The sequence below is a fragment of the Manduca sexta genome, chromosome 8, assembly GCF_014839805.1.
Source record: "Manduca sexta isolate Smith_Timp_Sample1 chromosome 8, JHU_Msex_v1.0, whole genome shotgun sequence".
In the NCBI taxonomy this organism is placed as follows: domain Eukaryota; kingdom Metazoa; phylum Arthropoda; class Insecta; order Lepidoptera; family Sphingidae; genus Manduca; species Manduca sexta.
The window spans coordinates 12,441,583-12,459,146 of record NC_051122.1 but is presented as its reverse complement, the minus strand read 5'-3'; the positions used below and the strand labels follow the sequence as shown (position 1 = coordinate 12,459,146).

At 36.4% G+C, this 17,564-nt stretch overlaps 1 protein-coding gene across 1 annotated transcript in view; it reads left to right on the top strand.

Moving 5' to 3' along the window:
- Positions 1-2,653: 2,653 nt before the first annotated feature.
- Positions 2,654-17,564, top strand: part of LOC115444793 (ras-specific guanine nucleotide-releasing factor 1) — a 36,508-nt gene continuing 21,597 nt past the window's right edge. The window contains exons 1-4 of the mRNA XM_037436577.1: positions 2,654-2,899; positions 6,966-7,034; positions 7,555-7,668; positions 8,243-8,349. Coding sequence (XP_037292474.1) covers positions 2,810-2,899; positions 6,966-7,034; positions 7,555-7,668; positions 8,243-8,349 — 380 coding nt within the window. The 5' untranslated portion in view covers positions 2,654-2,809. The remainder of the gene's footprint in view (positions 2,900-6,965; positions 7,035-7,554; positions 7,669-8,242; positions 8,350-17,564) is intronic.

The window sequence follows — 17,564 nt, the reverse complement described above, 5'->3', positions numbered from 1 at the left end:
TATAGTTAAGTAAGTAGTTGTTATATAAGCGTAAATTTTGGCTAAAAATATAAGGTAATATTTTAGAATTCAGGTCTACCTACATAAAGCTGTCTAGTGCGTGTATTAGTTACATGGAAAGGTTTAAACTCTGTAGGTTCGTAACTCTGTGGAGCATCTCGTACGTCATCAAGGACACGCACGCGCGCAACGGTCGATCCAGCCACAGGTGCCGGGCCCGGCAGTCGAACTGTCGACCTCCGCCAAACAACAACTTACAACCACCCCGCTGATTTAGCAAATATCTAGTGAAGTAAATCATGACTGAATGATGCGCATTAACCATAACAAAGTTACGTGTTGCTCTTAGCGCCTTGACAAAAACTATTAGCAAATAATATAATAAAATCGTTGCGTTAATAAAAATAATAGGCGCAGCATTTTGACTAGTGTAAATAAATCTCGAAATAACATTTTGGAAGCCTTGTTTCTATTCTATTGTTATTAACTAAAGTGTTGTCTGTTTCTATCGACTATTAAGTGTTTCTCTTTAAAATGTTGTCTACTATTGTTAAAAACTATTTTACACCGTAATATGTAGCAAAATCAAGTTATTACTAAAATGTGATTTGTAATTCGGATACGGTAAGTAAACGTTTTATTATAATTTTCACTGTTATCTATAGCCGCATAGATCATAAATAATATTTTTATCTCTGACCTTGTTCCTCGTGTATAAAGGTTTTAACAAAAGAGATAGTAATTTGTGTGCTCCTCATACTGTAATGAACTCGGGTGGAATGAAGCAAAATTAGCTCTCATGTTGCCGTTTAAACACAAAGAAACTGTTTTTTTTTTCATTTTTGCTAGGGAGCTTTAATATAACAGACGAAAATAATGCAAGAAACGATCAATAGATTCACTTTTATTTTTCTAAAGAATTATACAGTTAAAATATTAAAAATGAAGACTTATAAAGAAATTAAACGTTCTGTAGATAAAAGTATATTTTATCAAGAAGCGTTGGGACTGAAATATGGTACCTATAGATTTTAAAGTAATAGAATGTTGTAGATTAAGTAAGTACCTTCTTAGTTTCTACATACCTAAGCGTAGAAAACTTATACTTACTTAAGTTAGATTAGATATCCAATTACAACACAAAAAATTATAAGACATACCTTACATTGTAGGTGCAATAAAACTATAAAGTAATAAGTTTGCCTTAATTACTTAACTGCTGTCTCTATTTAATAAATTGTTTGTTAATATAAACTTTAATGACATTATATTCTATCGTTGTTTCTAAATTAAAACATAAAATCCACATTAACCATTAATTTGTAACACGGAGAGCAGCAATTTAAAATGTTGCATGCAGTGCAAATCCCAGGTGCGTCGTGTTGCAATAACTTTAAATGACCTCTTTATATGAAGTAAATAGTATTATAAGTTCCCTAATTGCCTCTAAAGTTTTTTAATTTCATTATTCACTAAGACTGGTAACATTTTGTAACAATGGCCGGCAGTATTAATGCATTATCAGGGATCATTATGAAGATATTCTTTGGAGCTTTTTGAATGGTCTTGCAAATTTCGCCACTCTGAAGATTTCTGGAACCTGCGAATTTAATGTTTTTTATTTGTCTTGAGAAAGAGTGTTGGGCTTTCACAATTTGTCAGAGTTTGATAATTAGGCGTCTATGTAGCATTTGTATATATTTTATTCTCTTCACTTAGCACTTCTTTGTCTTGTTGCCTTAACCCGGGTTTTACTATACGATGAACTGGGGACTCAATATTCTTTTTCCATTTGGTCCCTTAGTTATGAAGCTGATGGAGGCGCAGGACCTTCCTGTATCGATCGTTGCTTCATGATAGATCTATCCTCAGTTCTATCCTATTTCGTCTGAACATTTTATTACTGTTCTTTTTAGCTTGAATCATAAGCAATAGTTCGACAAAGGAAGCTAAGGCTCCTGCCAATTTTCTTTTAAACATTTATCAGTAATGATGATTAGGTATTAAGGTACTCATAAGAGGTTATATTTGATTTGGTTAAACTTATAACCTTAAGACTTTTTTTCGACATATTATACTATTCTATGTTACAAACATTATACTTGGAATAGAATTTCCGGTCAGCCTACCGGACTTCAAACTTTTCTGTGATGGCAATCCAATTTTGTTCAAATTTTCATATAAAACTCATAAAATTGATATCCACGGCCTATATCAACGTTATTTCTAGCGTCTAAACACTAGAGACGATCCTCATATTATATACTTATTTAATTTTCGACTGAATTAATAATAAAAAGAAAGGAATTATTAAAATCTTATTTGATTTGAAGAACTTCCCATCTCCATCATTGAAGTCCAAGGTCATATGCATAAGATATTAAAATGGGGCCCTTCCAAAGCTAAACAACGCAAAAATAATTATTAAAGATGAACCACGAATAAAGAATTGTAGCTGAACAAACCTCCTTTGTACTCGTTTAAAAAGTGCGAGCTTAGTTTAAAATTAAAAAAAGAATAATATTATAATTTTTTGTGTGCGCGAACCTTCTTATTCCGTATTTACTGGCTGCAAAGAAAAAACAAGTCCATAATTTAAAAATTTAAATTCATAATTCGATTCTTTTTTGTTTGTTTTAATGTCGTGCATTAATCGTGCCCATAAAATATAATTTTGTTTGCGTCGCTAAATTAATTCTCTACCACCTCATACATACCTGAAAATATCATTTCCTGTACATTTATCAAATGCAGTCTTGTAGTTAGCTTTATTGTTTAATATTGGTTTGTTTCAGAATTTAAAGACACCATGCTGAGTCCGAAGATTCAGCGATCCATTCGTGTGAACGATGGACAACTGATCGCGCTCTCGGAGAGGGCGCAGTACGATCACTCACAGGTAAGGAATATGTAACACTTATTATCGTATCAGATGTGTATTATATACGGTCACATTGCTAGGCATGGCCCTACTACCGCTGTACTTAGTGAAAGATCTTCGTTCACTATGCAACAGCGGATTTGCACACATGGCCCCCTTAGATTCTATATAGTAAACAGCACAAGTCATAAGCGCAGATGAACAGTTGCGTGGAAAGGATTGTGTATACATTGGGCGGAAATATAATAATAACCGTAGAGCACGTGTAAGCTAATAGAGAACCAGTATCAACTAAGGAACCAAATGCGTGAATGATTGGAGCATTGAACGTTAAACCAACCAATCACGAATGTGCTCACGATTTGTGCCTCTATCCGTACTGGCTGCTACTACTCAGCTTGTTTTTTTATGAGGCTAATTTTCACTAATAGACCTTTAACGTGAAAATAGTCAAGAAATAATCATAATTTTTTGCGTATATTTGACGATTATTTGTTTTTTTTTATCGGACCCTGCAGTCAATGCTGGACGGAAACATGCGAAGGGATACTGAAATCCTTCGGCTTAGCGGCTGCAGGAACCTAGAGGAAAGTTGGGACGGGGAAAAGGAATCTTAGGATTGGCGGGTGGGACAAGGCCATGAAATGTTCGGGAGCCCTTATAGGCCTCAATGTGAATTGCAACCATGAGGTATACACACTAGACTGTATGCACAGTGCCGCAATAAATGTCCTCCCGTGCATTCGTTGTGAAGAGCGAGCGCACAAGAATTGCCTTTTATTAGTTGGACGTCCACAACACAATAGTTAGCTTGAGTCTAATCGACTTTAAAGAAAGACTGTCGTTCCCATTATAACTAGCGTGGTAATATAGTTTATAACATACTTTCGCCATTCTTTTGGATAGGTCTGAGGTATATCTAGTTTTTCTCACGAATAAATCATAAAATATTCGCGATGAGAATATAATAGACATTTATTTTTGTTACAAACATAAAATATACCAATTTTGACCGAGAAACTTTTTAAGACAATGAACAAGTTTGCTCCTTTTTGTAAATAAACACTGGATATTTGAATTTATTGCTGACGGGGACGTATTTGGGGATTAAAGTCCCTCAGATTCATTCTACTTTCGGTTTTTAACAGGCGAATAAATATGATGAACATTTTGTTAGTGTATACTTACCCGTTAACATACATTACCCGTGTAGCAGTGGCGAAGGGTGAAATTTTTCAAAAGGTAACCCGGTGTAAAAAAAATTGGCGTCATTTAAGATATCGGGGCAATTTATCGGCAAACAAAAACTAAGACAACGGATTAGTCTTGATTCGAAATCAACAAACGTTGACATACATACTAAATTACCTATTATGCGTAAATAATTGAAACATTTTTATTTAGATAATTCTCGATCCATTAATCAAAATATAAGTACTTACCTATTAATTAGTTATAACAGCAACAAAAGTAAGTATTAAAATTATAACCACACTACACTAAAAGTATCTGTTTATTTTCAAAATAAAACTATAAATGTAATAGAAATAGGTATCACGATCGCCAAACAGACCAACAGTTTAAGTCTACCAACATGATAAACTTATATAATTATCAATTTAAATTATAATCAAGAAAGGTTATTCGTTAACTTTTGATTGTATCGTGATGCTACTTTTAATTCAGTATAATATCATATTTATTTTCTTCAAACAAACATTTTGTGTCTAAAATCAAAAACTTTCAGATCTTCAAATATTTTATCATCTAAATACTAATATGTGAAATCACCGACTAATAATATACTTACGTAAAGGTAGACATTAAACTGATCACAGGTAGTTATTTCCATTATAATACACTTTTATTTGTAGTTTCTAAATAAACAAAGCGCTGGTAACTAAACATATATATCAAAAAATAAAATGAATATGACAATTTACAAACACCGCAACTTGGTAGCATAATAAATTATGACGTTTGAAGGACGTAAAAAGTCTGAGGTAAAAAGCGACAACTATACAAAGTCGGTTAACGTGAAGCCGAACTAGCTCGGGTTACCTTTGCCCATATCTTCCGCGCGATTTCGACAAACACTGGCATAGAAAGTCATAGAAAGTGCTGCCATCTATGTTCAAAAACATACTACGACATTAAGCCGCTTGACAGCGGGTTACCTTTGCCTGTGGCGTCACAATTTCACTTAGGTAACGGAATTTCTGGGGAACTAAATACAAGGTGCGCCATCTAACGTCATTTAAAATAAGTAATTGATATCGATTAAATTAACAAACAACGGGCTAATGGCCGATAGATGTCATTATTAAGTTACCAATTATAATTAATAAGTTAAGCTATTATAATTATTGTCCATTGTCTGATATGTTGTAAATTTATATTTGCCTATTAAATATATTGTTTAGTATCACCGAAAACCTAAAAGGGAAGCCGGTGGAAATCGGCTTGTATGGACGCTTCGCCACTGCCGTGTAGTTAATTTATAACTAGAATTTTTTTGGCCACATATCATCGTAGAAACGCTAGTATTTTAAAGAAGTTTCCGCACAAAATTTAATTTCAGCATCCTCCGTAAACGAGCACAACATAAACGACTTTAGTTATGCATTACTACGTCATTAATTGTAATAAGCCTTGCTAAATAACAGTCGCCTTTAAATCAAGAGTGTAATAGCTCCTGATCTGAGGCCCGTCACACTCGATACGGCCCTGTTTAACTAAGCAATTCTCAATAGACGACTTATATTTTTTATTCATTAATTCTCAGTACTTTGTTTTGACCTTTCCAAATAATGTGACTGGGTGCTGAATTTTGAAGTGCTTCCTATGTATATTATCATTTTCTATTCCTTATGCACCTTGTATAGTAATTGAGAGTATTTTTTAAAAGAGATGGCAAAGGTGTTTCCGTTTTGAACTAAATATAAAATTGTATAAGCTTTTAACTCGACTGAAAAGAAAGGTTTTTGTGGCATAGTTGTATAACGGTATGACTGCAGTGCTGAGATCTCGGGTTCAATCCCCGGGTCGGGCAAAATGATATTCTACTCAGTACCCTGAGTCTGGAATTTGTGCTCGATATAGCGATAGACTCGCCCTCCATCACTTAATGTCACGGAATACACACGGCTGAAAGAGGGAGCATCGATTGCGCTTCTGCCTACCGCTTCGGGGATAAAAGGCGTGAGTGTGTGCATGTGAAAGAATGGTGGACTATTTTTTGACCTACCGGAAATCACACTTAATACCAGGCCCGGAGTTTGGGCCCACAATAGTACCCTATCACATCATGGGACTTAATAGCTCGGCATGGTCTTCAATAGTTATGTGTCCAACCCTTGGGAGATATTTTCATTTCCGGAAACTGTTATCACGTAGACAAAGTCACGTGTAAAAGCTAGCACGACAATGTGGGTCATGAGTGTGTTATTTCATCTCAGGAATGTTATAAGGGAACGCGGTTCAGCACGTCTATATTGTCAAACGCTTGAGGAATTCTATCGGTATTTGGTTATAAAGACATGTTATATGTATACTAGCTTTATTTGAGGTTTAACTCAGATAATGGCTCTTAATGTCTAGTAATTACAGGCTATAATGTCGTTGGACTAGCAAAATCATTGTTAAAGGTATCCTATATCCCCGTACCGTTATGGGATCGGTGGAGATATTTTTATTTGGATTTTTTTTATTGATTTGAATGGCCAGACAAACTTGCTGTTCGTCTGATGGTAAGCGATACGACCGCTCAGAAACAGTAGAAACACCTTGAATTACAAAGTCAATACTTTTGGATGGCGAGGGCAGTGGAATACCAAACAATTGGTATTCCACTTCGCTCGCCATCCTGAGACATGAGATGTTATATGTCTAGTAATAGTGGATTGAAAAGATAACCTCTTACAAAGCAGAAATAAAAAGCTTTTTTCCTCGGAAATGAAGATAGAGGAACATCTATTCCGAGAGAAGACTGGCAGTAGAGCTGCCAATAGACACAAGTATCAAGTCGTATTTAGTAAATAATCCCAGCTAATTACCGCGAATTACAACTTGACTTTTGTTTCAGGCGGGCTACTTGCACAAAAGAAGTTCTGACAACACGAAATGGCAGTTGCGATGGTTCATACTTTATCAGGTAAGGATATACTGTAATTTTTCATATTTAACATGAGATTTTTTTTTTTTTGCTTGGCGAATGAACCGCACTGCACCTGATGGTAAATGGAGTGGGGTCAATAGAATGTCGACTGACGAGAGATGTCCTCGATAGTCGACACAATGATGCCGATCAGTTGAAATCGTATATACACAGGCTGATCCCGGAACGCGACACACGTACGCAGGCCATTATGGCGGGTTTTAACACGTTGTGTACGGTGGGCGCTATCCGGACGGATATAAAATTTATCCTACCACTAGTCAGCTAGTTGTTTGTTTAGTGATTAGTGTAATTAGTGTTTCATCTTCTGATTCTCATATAATTATACGTTGTAATATAACATTAACAATGCAGCCAACATTTTAAAGTACCTTGGAAACTAAATAATATTAGTTATGGTTTTCACAGAAGCTATCTACAATGATAAATTAATAAATTATAGAAATATTAAGCTTTAATGTTATAGTTATAAGGTTGACACTATTTTTTTACGCAGAACATGCTGTTTTACTACGAATCGGAGAACAACACGCGGCCCACGGGAGTGTTGCTTCTGGAAGGTTCTTACTGCGAACGGCTCAGCAAAACACCTATGGAGAGGAACGCATCGGTAAGTGCGTCTTCCATTATAATAGAGCGGTAGACGAGTAAGTAGGCCATCTAATGGTAATAAACATCTATAATACTAGAAGAACTATGTAGCTTTTGAGGTATTAGTAACATGCTTGTTATTGCAAAATCGATCGAAAGACCAACGGGGTAAAGATCAAAATGTTTTCTTAGAGGTCCAAGACGTAACGGTTTGTCCTATTGTCAAGCTAAAACAATCGTTAAAGATCAATGATTAATGAATTCTTGCTAGGGCTAATGTTCTATGTCATACTTGTTCTTGACCTATTTTACTGACACACTTGTTCCGTTACTGTCTCTGCTGTAAAACTCATACACATACATTACGCCGTTATTCCATAAGGGGTAGGCAGAGGTGCAACCAAGGCACCCGCTAATAGACCACGTGTGTCCCGTTTCTAAGAATGTGACAGGGATTAGCTTATCGCTATATCGGACATAAATTCCAGACTGAACCGCCCCAGGGTTTGAACCTGGGATTTCAGGGCAATGTACAGCATTAAAGCAGTCAAACAATGTACTTCAATTATAATTATAAAGTGATTATGGTTCAGTTCTGTTTCACGATATCGTACCGGCGCGAGAGCCAGCGCCAGTACGAGCTGCGCGCCGCGTCGGAAGTCGACTGCGTGCACTGGGTCGACGCCATCCGGGAAGCCAGGTTAGTTGCTGCTTCTGTTTTTGTTGTTGGCTCATATTTGAATATAGTTTTGTGTGGGTCGAGGGCTAGTGTGACTATTTTATTCCCTGAATTCATAGTGGACCTACGATACAACTTATAAATGTGTATCTTGTTGCGACAATAATGTTTATGTTTTTGGCAATAATTTGGTGAAAATAGTTCGGCAGCTATTTTAATATATTATCAATGAACATGTAATTACAGTTTTGTCATGAATTTGCTCTTTTAAACATTTAAATATTGTAAGTTGGACGATCACCAGCAATCTTTAGATAGGAAACTGAATGTTCCGAGAAATACAATTGTACCCTCAGCACATTCTATTACTATTTTATAATTAAATGGTACTATGGTCTAGTTGGGTTCATGACCTCTGGTTCTTCAAAGTTGCGTAAGTATTGTTTATAAATTAATATAATTATCTTTAAGAAACCGTGAGAAATTATATATACCTGAGAATTCTCCATAAAAATTTCGAAGTTTGAATTTGACAACCCGCACTACGCAAGGGTGGCGGTCTAAGACCTAAACTAATAATAAAGGAGATCCGTGTTTAGTAGTAGGCAGTATACTAATACACTGGTGTTTCAATATTATTATATTTCAACGAAGTATTCGCATGTTTTTCGACAGTTAAGTTTCAGTCCTAAACATTTTCACGTGCGTTATCTCATAATAGTGTAACTGTGACGGTACCCTGGTGATAACACACGCGAACACATCATTTATGATATTTTCTTTTAACGGTAGGGTGACCAATAATTTATACATATTATAAAACAAAGTCCGCAAAAGCCATCTGTTTGTACGTGATCGATTTTCTCAAAATCTACTGAACGTATTTTTGCACGGTTTTTACTAAAAGGTAGTGCAATTCTTGAGGAAGGTTTAGGTTGATAGTACATTACGGTTTTATGTAAATTGACTGAAATATAACGATTACTGTTGAAGAGGTCGCGTGGTTGTAAAAATCTCGTGGGTCGGGATTCATGCGGGAAAAACTTTGTGACACTCTGATTTACACGCGGGCGAACCCGCGGGCACATCTTGTATAATTTACTGTTTCATCGTTTTTTCGGATGGAGGATCAGATACAACTAAATACTAATTACATAAGTAATAATGGAAACGCGAATATTAGTGTATAGGCTTTGTCTATGCTTTAATGGTCACGTAGATGTAACAGGTTTATTTCCGATCCATGAGGAGTATAAAAATATTACAATGCAAACAGCATAGAAAAATAACTATTAATAAAAATATAATTGAATGCTTATACACACACACATCACGCATTTATCAACTAAGAGGTATGCAGAGGCGCAACCAGGGCACCCCACTTTTCGCCAAGTGTGTTCCGTCCCATGATGTGATAGGGAGTGAGTCTGTCGCCATATCGGGCACAAATCAGTTTTCTGCCCAGTATCAGAAGTATCGAAGTCCAGACTTCGGGCTGATGCTGAGCAGAAAAACCCAGATATCACTTTGCGCGACCCGAGATTCGAACCCAGGATCTCAGAGCGCTGCCGTACCGCGCTTACAGTACAACTACGCCACCGAGGCAGGCAGTTTAAGATTTTGATAATTTAATGAATGATTCTAATGTCTTTATTTTATGATAAAAGCAATGTTGAAACTTTGTAATAGCAAAATATTTAGAAAATTAACTGTAGGTAATGGATACGTTTATAAAAAATAAGCTTGCATTGTGTTCTCTAAGAATATTAAAAAATACGTAGCATTGTTTATCTATCGCCTTTTTATATTTTCTAGTCATACGAAATATCAAGACTAAAAACATTTTATAATTTGTCATTGCTTCGTGTGACCTTTTGATGTTATTATAATAACTTTTAAATATATCATACTAGCTTTTGCTCGCGGCTCCGCCCGCGTTATAAAGTTATTCAGGCTAAAGTTTTCCGTTATAAAAATAGTAGTTTCCCGGGAGCCTGTGTTCTTCCCAGGGTCTCAAACTGTCTCCATACCAAATTTCATCTTAATACGTTAGGTAGTTTTTGAGTTTAACACGTTAAGGCAGACAGATGCAGCGGGGGACTTTGTTATATTATTTAGAACTTTTAAGTGAAACAATCCCGTCATACATCATTGTTGCATAACTTTAACCGTTTACGCAGCGCAGGCAACGGAAGCTCTCAAAACTCATAATTTTCCCCGTTTTTGCAACATGTTTCATTACTGCTCCGCTCCTATTGGTCATAGCATGATGATATATAGCCTATAGCACTCCAGGAACAAAGGGCTATCCAACACAAAAGATTTTTTCAGTTCAAACCGGTAGTTCCTGAGATTAGCCATTACTGCTCCGCTCCTATTGGTCATAGCGTGATGATATATAGCTTATAGCGGTCCACAAATAAAGGGCTATCCAACACAAAACGAATTTTTCAGTTGAAACCGGTAGTTCCTGAGATTAGCCATTACTGCTCCGCTCCTATTGGTCATAGCGTTATGATATATAAATATGAGCACTCCACAAACAAAGGACTATTCAACACAAAAATATTTTTTCAGTTCGAATCGGTAGTTCCTGAGATTAGCCATTACTGCTCCGCTCCTATTGAATATAGCGTGATAATATATAGCCTATAGCTCTCCACGAACAAAGGGCTATCCAACGCAAAAAGAATTTTTCAGTTTGGACCGGTAGTTCCTGACATTAGCCATTACTGCTCCGCTCCTATTGGTCATAGCGTGATGATATATAGCTTATAGCGGTTCACAAATAAAGGGCTATCCAACACAAAACGAATTTTTGAGTTGAAACCGGTAGTTCCTGAGATTAGCCATTACTGCTCCGCTCCTATTGGGTATAGCGTAATGATATATAGCCTATAGCACTCCACGAATAAAGGGCTATCCAACGCAAAAGAATTTTTCAGTTTGGACCGGTAGTTCCTGAGATTAGCCATTACTGCCCCGCTCCTATTGGGTATAGCGTGATGATATATAGCCTATAGCACTCCACGAACAAAGGGCTATCCAACGCAAAAGAATTTTTCAGTTTGGACCGGTAGTTCCTGAGATTAGCCATTACTGCCCCGCTCCTATTGGGTATAGCGTGATGATATATAGCCTATAGCACTCCACGAACAAAGGGCTATCCAACGCAAAAAGAATTTTTCAGTTTGGACCGGCAGTTCCTGAGATTAGCCATTACTGCCCCGCTCCTATTGGGTATAGCGTGATGATATATAGCCTATAGCTCTCCACGAACAAAGGGCTATCCAACGCAAAAAGAATTTTTCAGTTTGGACCGGTAGTTCCTGAGATTAGCCATTACTGCTCCGCTCCTATTGGTCATAGCGTGATGATATATAGCTTATAGCGGTTCACAAATAAAGGGCTATCCAACACAAAACGAATTTTTGAGTTGAAACCGGTAGTTCCTGAGATTAGCCATTACTGCTCCGCTCCTATTGGGTATAGCGTGATGATATATAGCCTATAGCACTCCACGAATAAAGGGCTATCCAACGCAAAAAGAATTTTTCAGTTTGGACCGGCAGTTCCTGAGATTAGCCATTACTGCCCCGCTCCTATTGGGTATAGCGTGATGATATATAGCCTATAGCACTCCACGAACAAAGGGCTATCCAACGCAAAAAGATTTTTTCAGTTTGGACCGGTAGTTCCTGAGATTAGCGCGTTCAAACAAACAAACAAACAAACTCTTCAGCTTTATCTATACTATTAATAGTATAGATTACACTGTACCTACCTACTGTCCTACCCACTACTGTTAAGATACTTGTTTTTACTCATACTTTGATAGCTTGTAATTTTCCTTTTGAGACAGCTGATGTTATCACAATCAAGTCGAGAGGTGATAGGAATATTTATGTGATATTTTGGACGAAATTGGCGAAACTCAAATGTGTCGCGCGTGAAAAAGCCTTTTTATAAAAGATGTCGTGTTCCAAATGGAAACATTTTCATATTTTATGTTGACTTAGGAGCGTTTATTTTTTCCTCAAGCGACTTTGAATAGCTCGTCCCAAAAAATGTCTACGTTACATGAAAATTCAGAACCACCCCATCATTAATGACACGAGGAACATCTTTTTAAACCACGGCGCATGGCTGTATATCAATACATGATCACATTAAACGTATTATTTAGACCAACAAAGTATAGAAACTAGCATTCACTCGCAATTGTTTTTGCATTCTCCAAGTTGTTGATGTTAGCTATTCTATTGAGCTAGATTCAGGCTTCATTCGGAGTGTTCTATGGTGCAGAAAATCCTAAAGAGATGGATAGTGGGGTAAAAAGTTTTAAAAAGTATGGCTCGGAATTTAAAATGTTCGATTGTATGATATAGGTAGTAAAGATAAATAACACAGGGCTTGTTTCACAAGTTTCAAGTATTTTTTCCCCGTTATCGTAATAAACAACTAATGTAGATAGTAATAATTTTATTTGGAAGGATAAATTTAAGTGTGATTTTGTATTTGGTCGTTTTATATATTTATGTGACGAGTAGCAGTTACTCAGCATGTAAGCCTCAATTTATTAAGTCAATAAAAGTGACTGTGCGAAAAAAGATGGTTAACAAAGCCAAATTTTTTACTAGAATGTAGAATTATAGAGTTAGGGGACTGGCCCTACTTGAGATCATAACTTATTAGAGACAAATTTATAACCATACACGCATTATAAATTAATTTATTCATAATATAATAACCTTTTCTTTCTATTAAAACCAACAATTTACAAATGTCGCAAGTCATACAAGCATTAACATTTCCTTTAAAACAACCTCCACACAGAATTTCGGACACCAAATCAGTAGTCGAGCAAATCCGCACAAAGCTATTTCGGGTTACGCAAAGTATGCACACGGTCCCTGTAACGGGAATGGACCCGAGCCTCTCCCGCGGTTGCCATGACAACGCCATGGGATTAAGGTCGCACTGGCCCTGACACACAAACGCCCGATATCGTTTACCTTTGCATCTCTTACCTGTGTCTTGCTGCCCTAATTAATGCTGACATTGTGAATGCGTAGGTTCGTTAATGGTATATAGATTATACAAAGGATTTAAATGCATTTAGGTATGTTTTTTATAAGTTGATTTTAGTGAATATTCCTTATTTAGTTATTCTTTTTAGACGTGGATAATTCAGCAGTGGGAAAGGTGAAATTTTCCAAAAAGGGACCCGACACAACATAAAAGTACTAATGTGCATGATTGCGGTTTTCAAATCGTTCAAATCATACTTAGATTTTACATACAGGGAACCCAACAGGAATTTGGTTATATGGAACATTCGCCATTGTAATTCAGTATTGATTATTTATTTTAATTTGAATGTTTTATCAAATAAAATCGGTTTCAGAATAAAATGTATTAAAATTATGGGGATACTGTAGATATGTGAGCCGCTACCTATCCCTTCGACAATAAAGTGAGCTTATATTATGTAATTTACACGAATCACGCAATAACCACTCCACCGATTTAACAAAGCTTTCGCAGTTTAAAAGCTTACAACGTTATTAAAAGCGGGGCAGTGGTACACACCGGCGTTTACTCTAGTTACGTAGAGCTCATGTTATAAAGAATAACTCGATATAGGAATATATTACATGTTTTTTTTTATAATGGCAGAGTAGATTGACCACACTTGATTTTGAAATTTTAGGCAAGACGGCTTGATACCATAGTGATTTTGTTTACAATCCTTAAATGCATAGGATCAAGGTTTCTCCGTTTCTCGGGTAACATTTCGTCCGCTATGTAAGGGCTCATGTAGTACAGCGCGGGCTACTAGTCATTTATGGTTTAAAGGAGGGATTGAAGTGGATGTAATGGAAGGATTGTTGAGCAGATGAGTCGAACGACTGTGATGCTATTAGACGGTTTATTAGAATGAACTACATCTAATTATATACTTACTTCTACATACTACAAGGTAATATAATGCTTGATTGGGCTTGCTGGTCTCGTGTCAACTTGTTGCTTGAAGATACGTTTAATATTTCATTCAGTGTTAAAAAAAACTATCATAAAGTCTCGTCCATCCAACGCAGACCAGAGATTCCATTTCTTAGACCTCAGCTGAAAAACTTAATTTGGCACCACACGAAGAAGGCGATATAAAAGTATTTACGACTGTAACAAAGAAAAATCCTCGGTCTGCAGTTACTGTAGAATTGAAATTTGCATAATTTAAAACCAATAAATATTCGGGGCTAATTCGGCGTTGAGGAGCGCGGCTTGTAAATAATAAAGTGGAATGAATTATTGAGACGTTTCGCGATCCTTGGCTTTGTGGGCTGTGGATGAACTTGGGCTATCGGATATCACTATCAAGAAGTCTGAAGAAATCACGGTAAATAATTTTTGAGTAGTGAATCGTGAGGTATCATGTTGAATTTCGAAGTAATAGTATTCTAAGAAATATTGTTTTGCTAATGAATACAGTTAAACTATGTCTGTGACGAAGGATGAGATTTGATGGTGGATTAGTCAGAATCACCTTCAATCACATGGAAACTGGATCAGTTCTAAACTATGCGGAGTGCCGGTTTCCTCAATACCTTCACAATTTCTTGGTCCGTAACCTGGTCACAAGAATAAGGTTATAAATAGCAGCAATACCAAAAGAATCTGTGCAATATCTTCGGAAGGAGACAAAGTTCAGAGGAAAGGTGGTAGGAATTACGTAAGTAAATATGTCAATAAATTGCATCGTCTCGAAACGAAACGGAAAATATTTCACGAGCCAGCAGCGTCATTTAATAAGCATGTCTGCCGTTGGAGTGTAAGCGAGATGGGTTGTCATGGCAACCAGGTCGAGGACGGCACGTTTGGTGCCTAGGAAGGCTGCGTATCGATATTTGGTAGCTACTTTGATACGCTTTTGTGTGGGTAGGGATGACATTTAAACTTATGTTATCGATATTGCTGGCTGAATATATCAATTCAAAATCTTAGAAAAGTTATTTATTTGGAAACAATATTCATAGACCTGAGTTGAACGTACTGCCGCGACAAATGTCCGCAGGTTCAAAACTAAAGGGCAACCACCTTTAACTTTACTTACGTTATGTGTATATTCTTTGTGAATTATCACTAAGTTGATTTAACGGTGGAGGAAAACATCGTGAGGAAACTTGCATACCTGAGAAGTTCTCTACAAGTATTTTGAGTGAAGTCTGCCAATCCGTACTAGGTCGAAAATAATTAATAACGTTATGATATTCTCTGACCTATAAATTACGTATATGCAAAAATCTTGATCTGTTATTTCTTTGCTAGGTACGTAAAAGGTCATGGTATTTAAAATAAGTTTTTTTTTTACTTGTCGTTATCTCATTATCTACCAAGCTTATTACAGTAATAATTTAGTTTGGTATTTACGCCCGGCCTTTTTCTTGAAGTCTATCCCTAATACCCCGAAAGAGATCAGTTTCTGTTAGATATATTCCAGGAAGACTCATCCAGGCAGAGCAATGGTCAAAAGCTAGTCTTTTATTATTCTAACATTGCAATTAGCTTGATTAAAATCGTGTGCACACAATTGTATGCCGCTTGACCTTTCCGCAGTACGTGTACACATTAACCGAAGAGTTCAAAATAAAATTGTTTTTAAACATCCCAGTGATACGGGCTTTTTGTATAAATTAATGGCGGGACAAACAACTCGTTAAGCGGCGTGCCCGGCCATAATCAGATTTTTGATTTACAACGCAATTAACAACTTTACATTATTATTAAAAGTTATACTAGTTTTCCCGGCGGAATTTAAGCCCTTTGGGGACACGTTGAAAATTCCATTTTACTGCTCATTCACTTTGTAACTTTGTCAATTACTTTGTGCAAAATTTTACGCTTCTACTGTTAACGGTTTAGTGTTGTTAGTATTAAGAATTTTATTAAGTTGTTTAAAAACTAATTCATTTCACTTATGAACGATCAGACGAGGACTTCGCTCATCTGGTAGTAAGCAACGTTAGCCCATCTAAAGAATAGCAAGATCAGACAGAACTTTAACTTGCAAAGTGCTAAAACAAAAGATAAGTAATTTGATCAGTAGTTACAATACTTACAATATTTTTAAAATGAAACGCCACAGTGTATAATAATAGCAAAGAGTAGAGGGTAGAAAAGAGTAACCTACCCAAACCGACTGGAATACGATTCATTCCTAATATACAATGTGGTGCGTTAATTATTTAATAATATCGATACCTAAAATTCCTATACTAGTAACACTATCGATTAAATCTCATCCCTATTCTAATACCTAGTGCTCTAACGTGAACTGTATTCGTAGGAATCAATGATTCCCTTTAATGTATAGTGAAAGAGGATTATGTGCGAGCTATCAGCGTCACGAATTGCATACAAAGAGATCTCGGTGGTAACGGATTATACACAATTACTTACAAATTCTCGATATTGGATTCGAGATATTAGTAAAATGCATTCGCGCTTTTATGGGTTTATTTTTTAATGGACTGAAAGGTCAAAAGAACTTTTTTTCTGTCGTCTGATAGTTCTGGTATCGTAGCGTCATAGTATGTCTCAATCTATACTATTATATAAAGCTGAAGAGTTTGTTTGTTTGTTTGTTTGTTTGTTTGTTTGTTTGTTTGTTTGTTTGAACGCGCTAATCTCAGGAACTACCGGTCCAAACTGAAAAATTCTTTTTGCGTTGGATAGCCCTTTGTACGTGGAGTGCTATAGGCTATATATCATCACGCTATACCCAATAGGAGCGGAGCAGTAATGGCTGATCTCAGGAACTACCGGTCCAAACTGAAAAATTATTTTTGTGTTGGATAGCCCTTTGTTCGTGGAGTGCTATAGGCTATATATCATCACGCTATACCCAATAGGAGCGGAGCAGTAATGGCTAATCTCAGGAACTACCGGTCCAAACTTAAAAAATCTTTTTGTGTTGAATAGCACTTTGTTCGTGGAGTGCTCTTAGTTATATATCATCACGCTATGACCAATAGGAGCGGCAGTAATGAAACATGTTGCAAAAACGGGGACAATTTATTAGTTTTGAGAGCTTCCGTTGCGTGCACTGCGTAAACGGTTAAAGTTATGCAACAATGATGTATGACGGGATTGTTCCTCTTAAAAAGTTCTAAAAAATATATTATAAAACAAAAGTCCCCCGCTGCATCTGTCTGCCTGAACGTGTTGAACTC